General features: G+C 42.5%; 1 protein-coding gene across 3 annotated transcripts in view; it reads right to left on the bottom strand.

Annotated features, from left to right (window-relative positions):
* spg (dedicator of cytokinesis spg) overlaps positions 1-15,437 on the bottom strand; it is a 129,089-nt gene extending 113,652 nt beyond the window's left edge. For all 3 annotated transcript variants that reach the window (XM_068354028.1, XM_068354026.1, XM_068354027.1), the window contains exons 1-6: positions 15,256-15,437; positions 7,037-7,123; positions 5,548-5,644; positions 3,270-3,366; positions 2,311-2,474; positions 1,899-1,983 (exon numbers count right to left, since the gene is read on the bottom strand). In XM_068354028.1, the coding sequence (XP_068210129.1) occupies positions 1,899-1,983; positions 2,311-2,474; positions 3,270-3,366; positions 5,548-5,644; positions 7,037-7,123; positions 15,256-15,292 (567 nt within the window). In that variant the 5' untranslated portion in view covers positions 15,293-15,437. The remainder of the gene's footprint in view (positions 1-1,898; positions 1,984-2,310; positions 2,475-3,269; positions 3,367-5,547; positions 5,645-7,036; positions 7,124-15,255) is intronic.
* Positions 15,438-15,713: the final 276 nt, after the last annotated feature.

Genomic DNA, 15,713 nt, shown 5'->3' with positions numbered 1-15,713 from the left:
TTGCAGAGAGCAAACACTCAGAACATTCCCCCAAGACGAAACACAAAAGGCCAAGGCACAAGGAAACCTCACACTCCTACTGGTAAGACTTCATAGCCTGTACCCACAATGAGAACACTCCCAAGTTCCTCTTCCTTCGTATTGTGGAATGGAAGAGCAAGACAAAGTAGATGCCAGATGCTCTGAGACCCAAAAAAAGATACATTAAGTGTCCGATCTCATCGCGCGCAAGCGCGGGAAATACATGAACCTCAAAACCTAACGTATTCTTGGGGAAATAAGCATTTCCGGTACGTAACTTTTAAGCATGTATTGTAACTCACTTGGGCTAGATGAGGGCCTTTTCATCCCACCACGAAAAGGATAGTTTGATATCATATGAGCCCAAGTGCTAGTAACAGGTTAATCACCAGTAACTAGCAACACCTCATTACAAATTCTAACAGAGGAGTTCCAGCCAAGCTGATAACATACTTCTATTATAGGCCAAAGGTTTGTCTCTGTATAGGAATAAAACTTACATAGAGAAGCAATAGTGTATGAAATGGTTTACACTTTCATTAAAAAAAAAACAGCTCTCCCCTTTCCCAACAAATAGGTTTCCAATCCAGCACTTTTTAATTTCATTAACCTTTATTGCACAAGTCTTGGACCTTGACGCAGTCCACGGGTCGGGAGTTCAAGGCCAATTCAAAGCATGGCAGTTTTAAGTTGCCCATGCAACCTAAATGCACTAGTGGGTTAGGAAGGGGAGTTTAAGGGGACTTTTATGTCTACATACTGAGTCATCCGCAGCCACTGCCTGGCTTTCTCTGGCCTTTGCTTGGCTGCTGATCATATATGCATGTACAAGTTGAGTTAAATAAGTAATGAGAAAATGTAAGAAGAGACATTAAACATGATTTGATCAAAATGCTACTTCATGGTGAAGTATACATACATATAATCTATAGAATGTCTAACTGGCAACTTGTTATCTTCCTAAGTTTGAGTGCAGTGGTGTATGTGGTGGAACCTGTCTGATCCAGTTTGATGATCTGTAAACACTTGACAAGATGCACGGAAACATGGAGCAACATTATGCCCTCAAATTTTGTGTTAAACTTAAGACAACCAAATGAGAAGCTTATGGAATGTTAAAGGAGGCCTAATGGGATGAACTGATGAGCAATGCAAGTTTTTATCAGACTACCCCTAGCCCAAGAAGGCAAGGATGAGCAGGTCACAAGAGAAGGCCATAGTCAATCCTTTCTTTGACTCCCAGGGGCTCATTCCCGTTGAACGGGTTTCTCAGGTTAAACCGTCAATAAAGAGTATTGCCTTAAAGTTCTGAAAAAGTTCAGGGAGAAGATAAGGAAGAAAAGTCCACAGCACTGGAGTAGTGGTCAGTAGTGGTTTCACCAAGACAATGCCCCATGCCACGAGTCAATGCTGATAACCACCTGGATGGCCAACACGGGAATAAGAGTAGTATAACATGCACACTTCAGCCCTGACCTAGCCCCTTGCGACTTCTTCCTGTTCCCAAGCATAAAATACAGCCTTAGGAGAATCAGATCCCAGTTAACACAGGGGCTGAAGGAAACATCGGAAAACTAACAGAAGGGACTGCTGAAGAAAGAATTTGAAGATGTCTTTAAGGATTAAAAGAGATGCATGCAGATGTGTGTTGATGCTAGAGGCCATTAATTTGAATAAGAAAAAGTTTAGTAAGCTTATCAAATTAATTAGCATCTCTCCTGACATTTTCTCATTACCTAATGAACACACTTCTTATGGTAGGTCCCTAGGACATTCTATGACAAGTGCAATGACCCGTGCCTTACCGCTTCTGCTCATGCACAGCCAATAAACCTTTAAAACTGGAATACTAATAGACAGCAACATTCAGTACTTACCACTCTGTAAAGCTCTACTACACTAACGGCATCAGGATCCACCATTTCTCCATCTACACGAGGTACCAGATCTAAACCCAGTCTCCTGTGAAAAGAAATAAAACAAAATCAATTATGATTTGAATCCAGTATGAGAAAACCACAATATCTACAATTATCAAAAAATTAGTTATGCCTTTCAATTTCTCATGAACATTTTCAATGAATTTCATTTGTTGCTATCCAGTTGTAATGGATAGAATGGTAAGAAATTGATCAGAAAGGGTAGCAGATACAAATGCAAGGATAAAAGAACAACTCAAGAGGCTTCTGCAAAATGTCAATACTAAAAAAAATTAGTACAGGTTGGATATAATGAAGAGAAAGTTACAGACGGATCAAAGAATTTGAAAACCTGGCCTTCAACACTTACCTGTTGCCCCAATCAATTTTCCTTGTAATTTTCAATTTAATCTGCCCTATTTGATCTGACGTTAGTGTCCCTGTGATCAGCATTTTGCGCCAGTCCGCTATATCCATCATAGTCTTGCGGACTGCATCCCATAGCTCTTGGTCGCCATGAGGGGTTCCAAGAACCTTCAACCAGGAAAAAGAAATCAAATTAAAGACCTTAAAACTTAAATATTTACTTCAAGCAATATCATTCTAAGAAGTCCAAACAACAACTACAGTACAGTATACTATACTTAAAAAATATATCTTGCAGTATCTAAACAAATTTCCTCTTCTATCAAATAACTCAGGTTTCTTCAATTTGCCAAGTCCTTATCATTTCATCAATGGCATGCTTTCATATGACAAATTAAGTTCTACATTCACAATTAAGCAATAATCATACAAGTCATTGCCTATATATTTGTTCTATAAAAAGTGGCTACAGTCTATAGTTTGTATAAACATTAATAGAAAACCCTTACATAACAAAAAATCAGTAAGGAAACTTTCAAGATCAAACAAGTGAAAGCAGTATCCCAATTACACCTAAATAGAGTACAGTAGTACTGTACAAAGAATATTTTCCTAACATCCTCAATTTACAAAAATGTCAATGCTGAAGGAGATAAGATTAACAGGAGGCAATAAAAAATCAACTATCCCAAAGGCAATGTTATCTTTGGTTTTTAAGATATTAAGAGATACATAATTAAAGAATACACTTCTGTTCCAATACTTTCTAAGGTTGAGAATAATATCTCAGCAGTTTATTCACTCATAGCAATGAAACTTGAAAACTATGCCATCTATTTAAAGAAAGGCTCACTCAAAAAAATGATTCAAATAAAACTCTCAAACTATAACATCTATTTAGAGACTGGTTACATCTCAGTGACAGGATTCCTTTCCTTCCGTATACTGTAAACAAGAACTTACCACATACAAGTCCTTCCATATTTGTCCCCATTCTCTCAATACTGAAGCTGCTTCCTGTACAACTGGATCTTCCACCGGGGCTACAGTTTCATAAATCCTGCAAAACAGATCGTTATTAAAAAACTAATGGTAGCTAGGGTTCAACTTGTATTTTATTTCCAAGATCAACTACTATAATGCTTTTTCTTGAAATTATCAGCTAGCTAACCTCTTTGTAGCTTATGAAAATCACAAAATTTTAAAGTTTTTTCAATATATATTTTCTGTAACTATACAAACCAGAACCCTTTAATGCAAGTATGCTTTCAGAAAAGCTGGATGGTGATGGTGGTTCCTGTCAGGTGCTGGCTAAGCTCCAGCTATCTCAGTGGCCACCAAGGTGACTAGAGGAATCAGCAGGACCTATCGGCACTGTGTCACAATTGCTCACCATTCATTCCTATTTCCAGCATAGCATTACCAAGGAAAATCCTTTTCAATGCATTCACGTACTGGACCAAGACTGAAACTGAGGCTATACTGTACTCTGTTGAGTTAGGGATGACAGCTTCAGGGTCTGACTTTCTAAAAGGCTGAGGAGCTCCTATGCAATCAGAGGCTGGAATAGTACTAGGCACTTTAGCTTCCGATGGGCGAACATAAGACCGTGGTACTGAGCACATTATGTGAAGCCTTGTTGCTCGTGAGTGTGTCTTGCCAATGATAGCGCATACACGATGTGGAGTCCCAATGATTGTACGAAGGCTCAGAGTGGTCCTATGAAGTCACTACTTCAACTCAACGCAAGGACATGTGGGAGGGTCTTGATGTGTGGGAAGGTCTCATGTCATTGACCAGTCTTGGAGCTTAAGGGTATCTCGTGATGTACACCGGCCTTACAGCAAAGGAAGACCTCAATACATGGAGGGATGTATACATGCAGGATGAATTAGATGCATGAGCGTAGAACAATGATAAGCAGCAAATGAAAGGTGCCCTGTGACTCAAACATTACTATACTTGAAAGACTGGCCAACAGGAGTTCAATCACACGGTGTCTGGTCATGCAGTGTCTAAGCGCATGAAGACCAATTACATTATGAATGGTTACACAGAGAATGATCGCACAGTCATGGTGAGCAGAAAGAACGGGGAGAGTGAAAACTGTTTTGAAAGTGGTCTCAGTGGGACCAGTTAGCTAAAGACAGGCTAAAAAAATGTCTTACTGTATATGAGATGGTCTGCTAATGTCATACTATTCGCAATGCTCAATCACATCTCCATCACGATCCTTCTGCTAGAACGATGTCTACTTACAACTCCAAAACTCTCTGAAGTATGAATGCGCACTTGCTTAGTCTTGTACGAGATCAAACACTGGAAGTAAGTGTGTGAACCTCGTACCACTTACTGAATTGCAATCGGTATGAGAGAATTGTGCCAAAATTTCTTCCCACTACAGGATAATTTTCGACATATTCCTCCCATACACTATATCAAACAAAGATAGCAGTACCAGCACATACTGATACTTCTTCCTGTTATGAGATAGTTTTGGCTCTTATTGAGTAAGAGAGAGAGAGAGAGAGAGAAAGAGAAACCGGTTGTCCAAGATGTGCAAAAAGAAGAACACTGGCCCTTTGCCCCGAATGACAGTGCGTGCTCAGCCCCATATGAGATGTGTAAAAATGTGTCTTCCCCTATGGAACAACTTTCGCCATTCACGCTTCACAGTACGAGACCGAGCACCAGTAAAAGATATATGAACACTCATACCAAGTACTCAGACACCTCCCTTGAAGTGAGGTTACTGGGAGAGAATGTTCTGAGTCACACATACAAAGCTCTTAATGATTGGTCTTTATAGAATTCTTCGATGAAGTTTTCTACCAGTCCTTCCTCTAGAAGTCGCAGCGTGAAGAATCAAACGAAGATGAGGCAGATGAGAAAGAAGAACTTAAGTTTGCTTTCCATAGGGCTTTATACCGAAAAGTGTCACACATCTACAGTTTTCAAGAAACAGCTGCACATCCTTGTCTTCTTCCTTAATATCCCTCAGACACAATAACCTGCCAACACATTTAACTTTAAAATACAAAAGCCACCAAAAAATAAATAGAGCTCAGTGGCCTGTCAAGTGGGCCGGTCTTACTGCCACCCTGCGGATAACAACCATTACTTTGTTATAAATTTCAAAAGCTGTTTCTAGCTTTGCTAAAAGCTTAGTCCTATTAAAGGACAATGGTTTGTATTCATGTAGGAACAATTTTAAACATAAACATATGAATAGATAACCTACCCCTCATTGTCAATTTTAAAGGGCTTCAGGTGGATGAACTGAGAGGGGAATATGCCCTTGAGATTCCTGTTTTTCGTTGAAAAGCCTCGGTACCATCCTGAAATTCAAATTGAAAATATAATGATAGTTTGCCTCAATCTTTAAATAAAGTAAGTCTTGAAAATCTACCAACACTACCATAATCATTATTTTTATCATCAATAAGTAGTAGTAGTAGTGCTATTGTTGTTTTGTTGTTGTTGTCTAGTCTTGGGTGGGGCCCTATCCTCTGTGCCATGGCCTTCCACTGCCTTGCATTAGAGTTATCTTGCTTGAGGGTACATTTGGGCACACTGTTCTATATTATTTCCCTTCTTCTAGTTTGTTTTGAAGTTATTATAGTTTATATATAAAAGATCTAATTTAATGTTGTTACAGTTCTTAAAATATTTTGATTATTTATTACTTCTCTTGTAGCTTATCTATTTCCTTTCCTCACTGGGTTATTTTTCCCTGTTGGAGCCCTAGGGCTTATAGCATCTTCCTTTTCCAACTAGGGGTGTTGCTTGGCATTTAATAATAATAATAATAATAATAATAATAATAATAATAATAATAATATAAAGATACACTTTTTTATTATATAGGGGAGATTATTGAGGTTCACTGAAGAATTCCCTCCTATCAAACTAAAATCATGGAAAAATCACTATAACCACCGATAAGGCGATAAGGAATACGGTACAAATATAAACATAATTACAGAACTAAAAGACTCAATTTGATAAAGCATTATATTTGAAAAAAATCATATTATTACAAAATAAATCTTACCTACTGTACTAACAAAATATTTTTCTTATAAGAAAGCATTAGAGCTTAACATTTTTAATCCCAGCCCTAACGATTGGATTTATCAATCAACCCCTAGCCTTAATCTCACCTCCGCAAAAAAATTAGTACAGCCAAGGAATTCTTCTTCAATCTTGCATCTAGTTGAATGAATTTCCTTTCAACTGATATACAGTTTTACTTATTTTGCAAAGATTTTATATTGTACATGTAAATAAGAACAGAAAATTAAGACAAAATATGTCAGACGGGAACAAAATTCCCTGAACACAGAATAAAAATGCTGTTCATAAGTATAAAATCTTTCAAATCTAACAAATCCTTCACCTACAATATTGAGCTGCTGTATTTATAACAAAATCTATTGAAAAAAAAATTGTTTTGACACATGAATCTCTACAACATGAAACCCAAAACTTTTGATTAGTGGTCTGAATATGTTGTTCCAAGAAAGAAAAATGCTTTCTCTCTCCTTCTACAATTCAATCCAAATGGATTAGGGAAACAGATGACAAATTTCTACATAAAACATAGCAAAATTTTTTACTTCATTTCTAAAAGTGCCTTTAACAACTCATAAATGAATACTTCCGACAGCATACTTCACGAATAGACAATGCAATTGATAAAGCAAATTAAATTTAATAAAGCCACTCACCCCCACATTCCTCCAAGATCTGTACCGTTTCCCCAACATCAAGTCGTAAAGCTTGTTGTACATGTTCAGCTTCAAAATTGTAGATTGCTGGAAAAAGAAACTGAAATTTACTGGACTACGCAGATGTTTTTCAACAATATTATAGATAAACAGATGCATTTGAATAAGTGACTAACAGAGCTCAGTAATCTACACAAAAATTTGGACAAGGGCACTAAAATGTTAAACCAATTCCTTAACACCTATGGCATGATTTTGATATATTTTGTACTGTACAAATAACAACAATGACAAATTCGTAGATAATTTGTATTTTTCCTAACGATACAAACCTTAGCTATTTACATAGGGTAATTACTTTGGCGACAGCCGATGACGAGCCATAAAGTGATTGATTCACATTACTTTACTTAGAGGTAGGACTTATCTTGGGGGACAGGGCTGGCGGGCACATAACTGTAAATAGCTAAGGTTTGTATCGTTAGGAAAAATACAAATTATCTACGAATTTGTCATTTGTTCCGTAACTGAATACAAACCACGCTATTTACATGGGGTGACTTAACCCTTAGGAAGGGAGGTAAGTCCCCTGCCATACTGGCTTTGGCTTGCCCGGGGGCCCCGAACTCGAGTTCATAAAGCAACTCAAGGGTTGAGGGCCCCTGCACCTCGCAGACAGCTGAGGGGCTGCTGCGGCCTATGTAAGTCGTGTGTGAAGGTAAGCAGTGACATGTCCTAGGAAGTTGACCTGGAGTTCTTTAGAAGGAAATCTAGGCTAGGACTTACCCAGTACCACCTCGTCAGAGTATGGGGACATGACAGTATTACAACTTAATACTAGGAACACAAGGAAGCATGGCTTACCTGCAGAGGTTCGAGGTCATCTGTGCAAAGGACCCAGGATGCTGTTTTTCTCAAAGGGAGGAGAGGATGAAGAAAAGAAAAGGGCCAGACAGATCTTTTCATTCACAGAGACTAAAACTGGGTAACAATGCCCTCAACCCTCTGCTACTTGTCCAATTAGGAGCCTGAGGTTATACCAGCTGTTGTGCAGCCACCACAGGGCTGATAGAAAACGTATCGAGCCTTCTGTGTGTGTCACGTCTTGCAGGTAGTGGGCCGTGAAAGTGGTCTGACGCTTCCACACCCCAACTTGCAGGACCTGCATCACCAAAAAGTTCCTCTTGAAGGCCAGGGACGTAGCTACGCCCGACATCATGCGCCCTAAGGCGCCGTGACGGAGGAGGGTCAGAACTCAAGGCCAGGTGGATCACCTTGAGGATCCAGGCCGGAATGGTATTCCTGGTGACCTTCCTCTTCGTTTCCCCGGTGCTAACAAACAAGTCTCGCACCTGGGGGCGGACTGCAGCTATTCTTTTAAGATACAACCTCAGACTCCTGACTGGGCACAGTAGGAGATGGTCTGGGTCATCTGTTACAGAACGAAGACTCGAGACCTGGAAAAAGTCTAACCTAGGGTCCGGCACTCCCGGGTTCTGAGTCTTAGCAACAAACTCAGGCACGAAGCCGAACGTTACCTCCCCCCATCCCCTTGAATGGGCGAAGTCGTAGGAGAGACCATGCAGTTCGCTTACTCGCTTGGCCGAGGCCAAAGCTAGCAGGAACACCGTCTTCCAGGTAAGGTGGCTATCAGAAGCCTGGCGTAATGGTTCGTAGGGAGGCCTCTTAAGAGACCTGAGGACCCGAACCACGTTCCAAGGAGGAGGTCTCACTTCCGACTGAGGGTAGGTAAGTTCGTAACTCTGTATGAGAAGAGACAGTTCCAGCGAGGAGGAAATGTCCATTCCTTTGAGCCTGAAGGCAAGACTTAAGGCTGAGCGATAGCCTTTCACTGCCGAGACTGAAAGGCGCATTCCTTCCCGCAGATACACAAGGAACTCCGCTATTGCTGGTAAAGTGGCATCGAGGGGAGAGATACCCCTTCCCCGGCACCAACCACAGAAAACTCGCCACTTCGCCTGGTAGACTCCTGCGGATGACCTGCGCAGGTGGCCAGACATCCTTTCCGCAACTTGTTGCGAAAATCCTCTCTCTTTGAGGAGATGCTGGATAGTCTCCAGGCGTGAAGTCGAAGCGAAGCTACGGCTTTGTGGAAGATGTTGGAGTGTGGTTGTTTGAGTAGCTCGTGACGTGGAGGGAGCTCCCTCGGGATCTCCGTGAGGAGCTGCAGAAGGTCCGGAAACCACTCTGCAAGATGCCATAGCGGAGCTATCAAGGTCATCGAGAGATTGACCGATGTTCTGGTCTTGTTGAGGACTCTCCTCATCAGAGAGAACGGGGGAAAGGCGTACACGTCGACGTTGTCCCACCGTTGTTGGAAGGCATCTTGCCAGAGGGCCTTGGGGTCCGGGACTGGGGAGCAGTACAGCGGAAGCTTGGTGTCCAACGCTGTAGCGAACAGGTCCACAGTCGGGGAACCCCACAAAGTCAGGACTTTGTTGGCTATCCGAGGATCCAAAGACCACTCGGTACTCACTATCTGCGTCGCTCTGCTCATACTGTCGGCGAGTACATTCCTCTTGCCAGGAATGAAGCGAGCCGCAAGTGATATAGAGTGAACTTCGGACCATTTCAGGATCTCTACTGCAAGATGGGACAGCTGTTCCGAAAAGGTACCTCCCTGCTTGTTGATGTAAGCCACCACCGTGGTGTTGTCGCTCATCACCACCACGGAGTGGCCCGCCAGGACTTGGTGGAACTTTTGAAGGGCCAGGAAAACGGCCTTCATCTCCAGCATGTTTATGTGAAGGTACTTTTCTGATTCTGACCACAGGCCTGAGGCCCTGTGGTTCAGAACGTGGGCACCCCACCCCTTGTTTGATGCGTCCGAAAACAGCATCAAATCCGGGGTAGAGACGAGAAGATCCACTCCCTTTCTCAGGTTCTCGTCTGCCACCCACCACCTAAAGTCCGCTCGTTCCGCAGATCCCATGGGGATCAGGATGTCCGGGAAGTCGAGTCCTTGACTCCACCGAGACTTCAGTCGCCACTGAATGAGCATCAAATCCGGGGTAGAGACGGGAAGATCCCCTCCCTTTCGCAGGTTCTCGTCTGCCACCCACCACCTGAGGTCCGCTCGTTCCGCAGATCCCATGGGGATCAGGATGTCCGGGGAGTCGAGTCCTCGACTCCACCGAGACTTCAGTCGCCACTGAAGGGATCTCATCCTGAGGCGACTGCTGTTGGGGACGAGACGGGTCAGATAGGGGAGGTGGCCGAGGAGACGAAGCCACGATTGGGCTGGGAGTTCTTCTCGATTGAGGAAAGGTTTCGCAACCTTCCTCAGCCTTGCTATCCTTTCGTCTGATGGGAAGGCTTTGTGGAGATTGGTGTCTATGATCATGCCTAGATATACCAGTTTCTGAGAGGGCTGCAGAGAGGACTTCTCGAGGTTTACCACGATCCCCAGATCCTGGCAAACTTCGAGGAGCTTGTCTCGATGGCGAAGAAGGGATGCCTCCGAGTCTGCCAGGATCAGCCAGTCGTCCAGGTAACGAAGGAGACAGATGCCGATCCTGTGAGCCCACGAAAAGATGATGGTGAAGACTCTGGTGAACACCTGAGGCGCTGTGGAGAGACCGAAACACAGCACCTTGAACTGGTAGATCTTGTTGTCTAGGCAAAATCTCAGGTACTTCCTTGAAGACGGATGGATTGGGATCTGGAAGCACGCGTCCTTCAGATCCAGTGTGCACATGAAGACTCGTGGTCTCACTGCAAGTCTGACCGTGTCTGCCGTCTCCATACTGAACGGAGTCTGCTTGACAAACCCGTTCAGTGTCGAGAGGTCGATGACTGGTCTCCAGCCTCCATACGCCTTTCTCACAAGAAAGAGTCGACTGTAGAAGCCTGGGGACCCGTCCACGACCTCCTGGAGAGCGTCCTTCTCCAACATGGTCTGGACTTCGACCCAAAAGGGCCTGCCCTTTTGCCGATCCCATGGCAAAAGAGCTCAACGACACTGGATTCGCTGTCAAGGGAGGGAGAGATGCTGTGAACGGGACGCGATACCCTAGGGATATCACAGAGACCGTCCAGGCATCCGCCCCGAGTTGCTGCCACCTTGCTGCGCAACTCTGCAGGCATCCCCCCACTGGTGGACACGCAGGGGGATTGCCAACCCTAGCGCTTCCGGCCTCGGCCGGAGCCTCTAGGGTTCTTGCCTCCCCTGGAGGACTTCTTTCCCCTCCTGCCCTTGGCAGGAAAGGGCTTAGACACCTTGGGCTTAGCTGCTACGGTAGTCGTCTTCGTATCCTTGACGGGACGGGGCTGCTGAACCACCGGAGGCTTATAGGGCCTCGATGTCAGGGCCATATGGATGAGGGAATCCTGGTTGGATTTCCTCCACCTCTCAGCAGAGAGCTCCACGTCCTTAGGCTCAAACAAGCTCTTACCAAGGACGGAAGAGTGTCTGAGCCTGCTCGACTCAGTGCTGGGAACCTTATGGTGGAACCTCTCGGCAACAGCATCCCTGCGTTTGAGGATCATGTTGGCCCACAGGCTCGAGACTTGGTGGGACAGGAACTCGATGGTCCTAGTGCCCGAGAGGAGAAAGGTTTCCAGCGCTTTCCTGGTGCTTTCCTTGGAGAGATCCTCGGACCGCACCAGGATGCCCAGAGACCCCAGCCAGATGTCGAGCCATGAAGTGGCCTGCATGGCGCACTTGATGACCTTCTCCTGGCTCTGGATCTCAGTGGCTGAGAAGGATACGTGCCGGTTGGAGAGCCTCTCAAGAGGGTCTCCCCCTGTGAGTCCTTCCACGGAGTGATGTAAGGGAAGGCTCAGCGAAGACTCCTCGAGGATTTCAAAGTACCTCCTCTGATGGACACGAGGAGGAGGGAGGAGCTAATTCCCGGCACTGGATCTGCTGGAGGAGGCAAGCTCCGCGAGATGGTCCTAGATCTTGTCTCTGGCGCTCTTCATCCCTTGGGACCAGGGCAATGCTGCGCTGGCTCTAGAGGGCTTCTGAGTGCCGTAGACGCGATCCAGGACCACGTCCTTACCTTCACGAGGTGGGACCTCAGGGTCTGGAATCCCATTAAGGTTCCTCATGAGAGTCAGGACTTACTAGGCCGCGTGTTCTGACTCCTGGTGCTCGCCGGACATATATATTGAGTAAATGAAAAGTAAGCGATTAAATAAAGACCAAACAAACAATGGCTGCCAAGAGAGGACCAAGACAGAGACGTCTGTCACAGTCCGAGCCAAAAGTGAAAGTGAGCATTCATCTGTGTGTGAGGGGGGGGAGGGGTAGCTAGCTACCACTCCCCTACCCTCGTTAAATTCTAATGGCTCGCCATTTCAGCTGCGCTAAAAGGTAAACCCTCTGTAAATAGTGTGGTTTGTATTTCGGTTACGGAACAAAGTAGAATTTAGATGCATCAGGATTAGAAAAACTTCATCTTCATCATCATCTCCTACACCCATTGAGGCAAAGGGCCTCGGTTCGATTTCGCCAGTCATCTCTATCTTGACCTTTTAAATCAATACTTCTCCAATCATCATCTCCTACTTGACGTTTCATAGCCTTCAGCCATCTAGGCCTGGATCTTCCAACTTTTCTAGTGCCTTGAGGAGCCTAGTTGAAAGTTTGGTGAACTAATCTCTCCTGGGGAGTGCAAAGAGCATGCCCAAACCATCTCCATCTACCCTTCACCATGATCTCATTCACATATGGCACTTGAGTAATCTCTCTTACAGTTTCATTTCTAATCCTGCCCTGCCATTCAAATCTCAATATTCTTCTGAAGGCTTTGTTCTAGTCTACAAAATCTGTTGGATATTGTTTTATAGTCACTGGCAGTAAAAAAATTTAGCAGCTGCAATTGGATTAAAAGGTTATAAAATAAGAAGCATTGGTTTTATTACAGTTACAGACAGAAAAAGCTTTTCTACTGAAAAAATAGATATTTCCTTAAGAAAAACATTTGTTTACTTCAAAAATTACATTTATTTTAAATGCATATAAAAACTTAATCATCTAAGAAATAATAATCAATGGGGATAGCCAGTAAAGCTAAGCCTATGCCACTTGCAAATAGATAGGAGTTTGATGCTTTTCTTCTTCCACCAGCAAAGCAAGCACACGTCGGCACAAAAACCATCAGATTTCTAAAAAATATCCCCTTTCCTAGGGAGTCTAATGAGTTTGTGGTTTATTTCAAGTTGAAATGAAGGTCATATTCAGAGAAAGCACATTATTTTCTACAGGAAAACCTATTTTTTCTGTTCAACATCTTGTCCCGTCTGTAACTATAATTTTACTGATGTATCAATATTCGATATTGTTACGGCTTGTGATACGAAGGGATATAAACAATTAGCAAGAATGGTGATAAATATAGAAGTAGCGGGCCAGTATGAAGCCTTCAACATTATGGAAGACAAGACAAGTCAAAACTTGGATCAGATATTAGTTGAAGCAGAGTACGCAAGAAACAGGAAAAGGGAGAGAATTCATATTTCAACTCAGTCCATAAGGGGTAAAGCATGTCAAAAATGTCTATGATAATGCCACTAAGGTTCATTTTAGAAAATGGCAACAAAACCATAACAGAAGCTAGTAGGTTGGCCAGGCCACCAGCCACCCGTTGAGATACTACTGCTAGAGTCGTGGGAGTCTTTGACTGACCAGACAGTGCTACATTGGATCCTTCTCTCTGGTTAAGGTTCATTTTCCCTTTGCCTACACATACACCAAATAGTCTGGCCTATTCTTCACATATTCTCCTCAGTCCTCATACACCTGACAACACCGAGATTAACAAACAATTCTTCTTCACCCAAGGGGTTAACTACTACATTTTAATTGTTCAGTGGCTACTTTCCTCTTGGTAAGGGTAGAAGAGAGACTTTAGCTATGGTAAGCAGCTCTTCTAGGAGATGGACACTCCAAAATCAAACCATTGTTCTCTAGACTTGGGTAGTGCCATAGCCTCTGTACCATGGTCTATCACTGTCTTGGGTTAGAGTTCTCCTGCTTGAGGGTACACTCGGGCACACTTCTATCTCATTTCTCTTCCTCTTATGTTAAAGTTTTCTAGTTAATATATGAAATATTTAGTTTAGGTGTTGTTGCTGTGCTTAATATATTTCATTTTCCTTTTGTCCTTTCCTCACTGGGCTATTTTCCTTGTTGGAGCCCTTGAGCTTATAGCATCCTGCATTTTCAACTAAGGTTGTAGTTTAGCAAGTAATTATAACAACAATAACAGACTAAATTATGTTCCAAGTAAGATTGGAGTTTTTATTTCATGGGGAAATGTCATACACAAAATATCATATCTACACAATAAGAAGTTTCAGAAATACTAGGCTACATTATGATTGCAATAACTCATAATTAACCTAATATAGATTATGTATTTAAGTTGCTCATACTACAAATCCTTTGGTCATTTCTCTTTTTCAACTAGGTTTAATGTAGATTCCATACAAGTAGCATATTATTATTATTACTACTTGGTAGGCTACAACCCTAGTTGGAAAAGCAGAATGCTATAAGCCCAGGGGCCCCAACAGGGAAAATAGCCCAGTGAGGAAAGGAAACAATGGAAAATAAACTATTTTAAGAAGTGTAACAACATTAAAATAAATATTTCCTATATAAACCATAAAAACTTTAACTAGACCTCTATGACACATTCTGACCTAGGATGTACTGTAACATAATCTATCGATATATAACTACCTTTATCAATTCTAAATACAAAAGAATTAACAGACAATATTAGACCAATAACTATGTTCATGACATTGAACTCGTCTGTCAATAAGGATGCTCACTGTATAATAAGCCTATCACAAATTCGACTTAATGAGCCAAGCCATTCCACATAATTAAAGACCCACCCTCGAAAATTTAATGGAATAATCTATAAGAACCATTTGGATGTAGGCCATCTCAAAGATTTTAGCCAGGAGGAAATAAATCAGCTGTTTACGAAGATGCACAAAAAAACAAGCCCATTCACAAACAAGCTAAATTATACAACTATTCTGCCATTTCCTTATATTTTACGCATGAAATTCAACCTGCATTTACCATTATACTAATCGTAATAAACAACGGCGAAATTTCGAGTCTTAAATGCCTTCATTAAAAAACAACGTAGTGGAAGAGCACATCAATGAAAACTAAGGAGCAAGGGTTGGTCTTGGTAGGCCTACGGTAGCCTTGGATTGACGAGGACACTTACCCACACCAAATTTCTGATTTTTAGTTGGCGTCCACATATTCAAGTTCCCATGTGAATGGCTGAGATACTTCTACTTTCCTCTAGCATAGACGTCTAAAGAGTTCCGTGCGAGTAATAGCAATTAACTTCATGGTAATCACTAGAGATTGGAGTCGTGCATATTGACTATTTACTTTTGAAGCTTGGCTGACTGGCCGATAGATGGCAGTAGTGTTGCCAGATGGGGTAGTCTAAAAAATCCCCAAAACTTACGGTAAAAAAATCCCCAAAACAGCACAGAAATCCCCATTTCCACAAATATATTTTCTTCTGACCATGTAGGCTCTAATAATATAGAAATTACTCACTATACTTCATATAAGTATAAGCAAACTAATTGCAACAATATAAAGGTTTACTCATCTCTGTTTCTTTTTCATAGAAATTTGTGCAGAATATCCCATCAGACATCCAAAATT

Source organism: Palaemon carinicauda, chromosome 30 (genome assembly GCF_036898095.1).
Source record: "Palaemon carinicauda isolate YSFRI2023 chromosome 30, ASM3689809v2, whole genome shotgun sequence".
Taxonomy (NCBI): Eukaryota; Metazoa; Arthropoda; class Malacostraca; order Decapoda; family Palaemonidae; genus Palaemon; species Palaemon carinicauda.
This window is presented reverse-complemented; position numbering and strand designations above follow the sequence as displayed.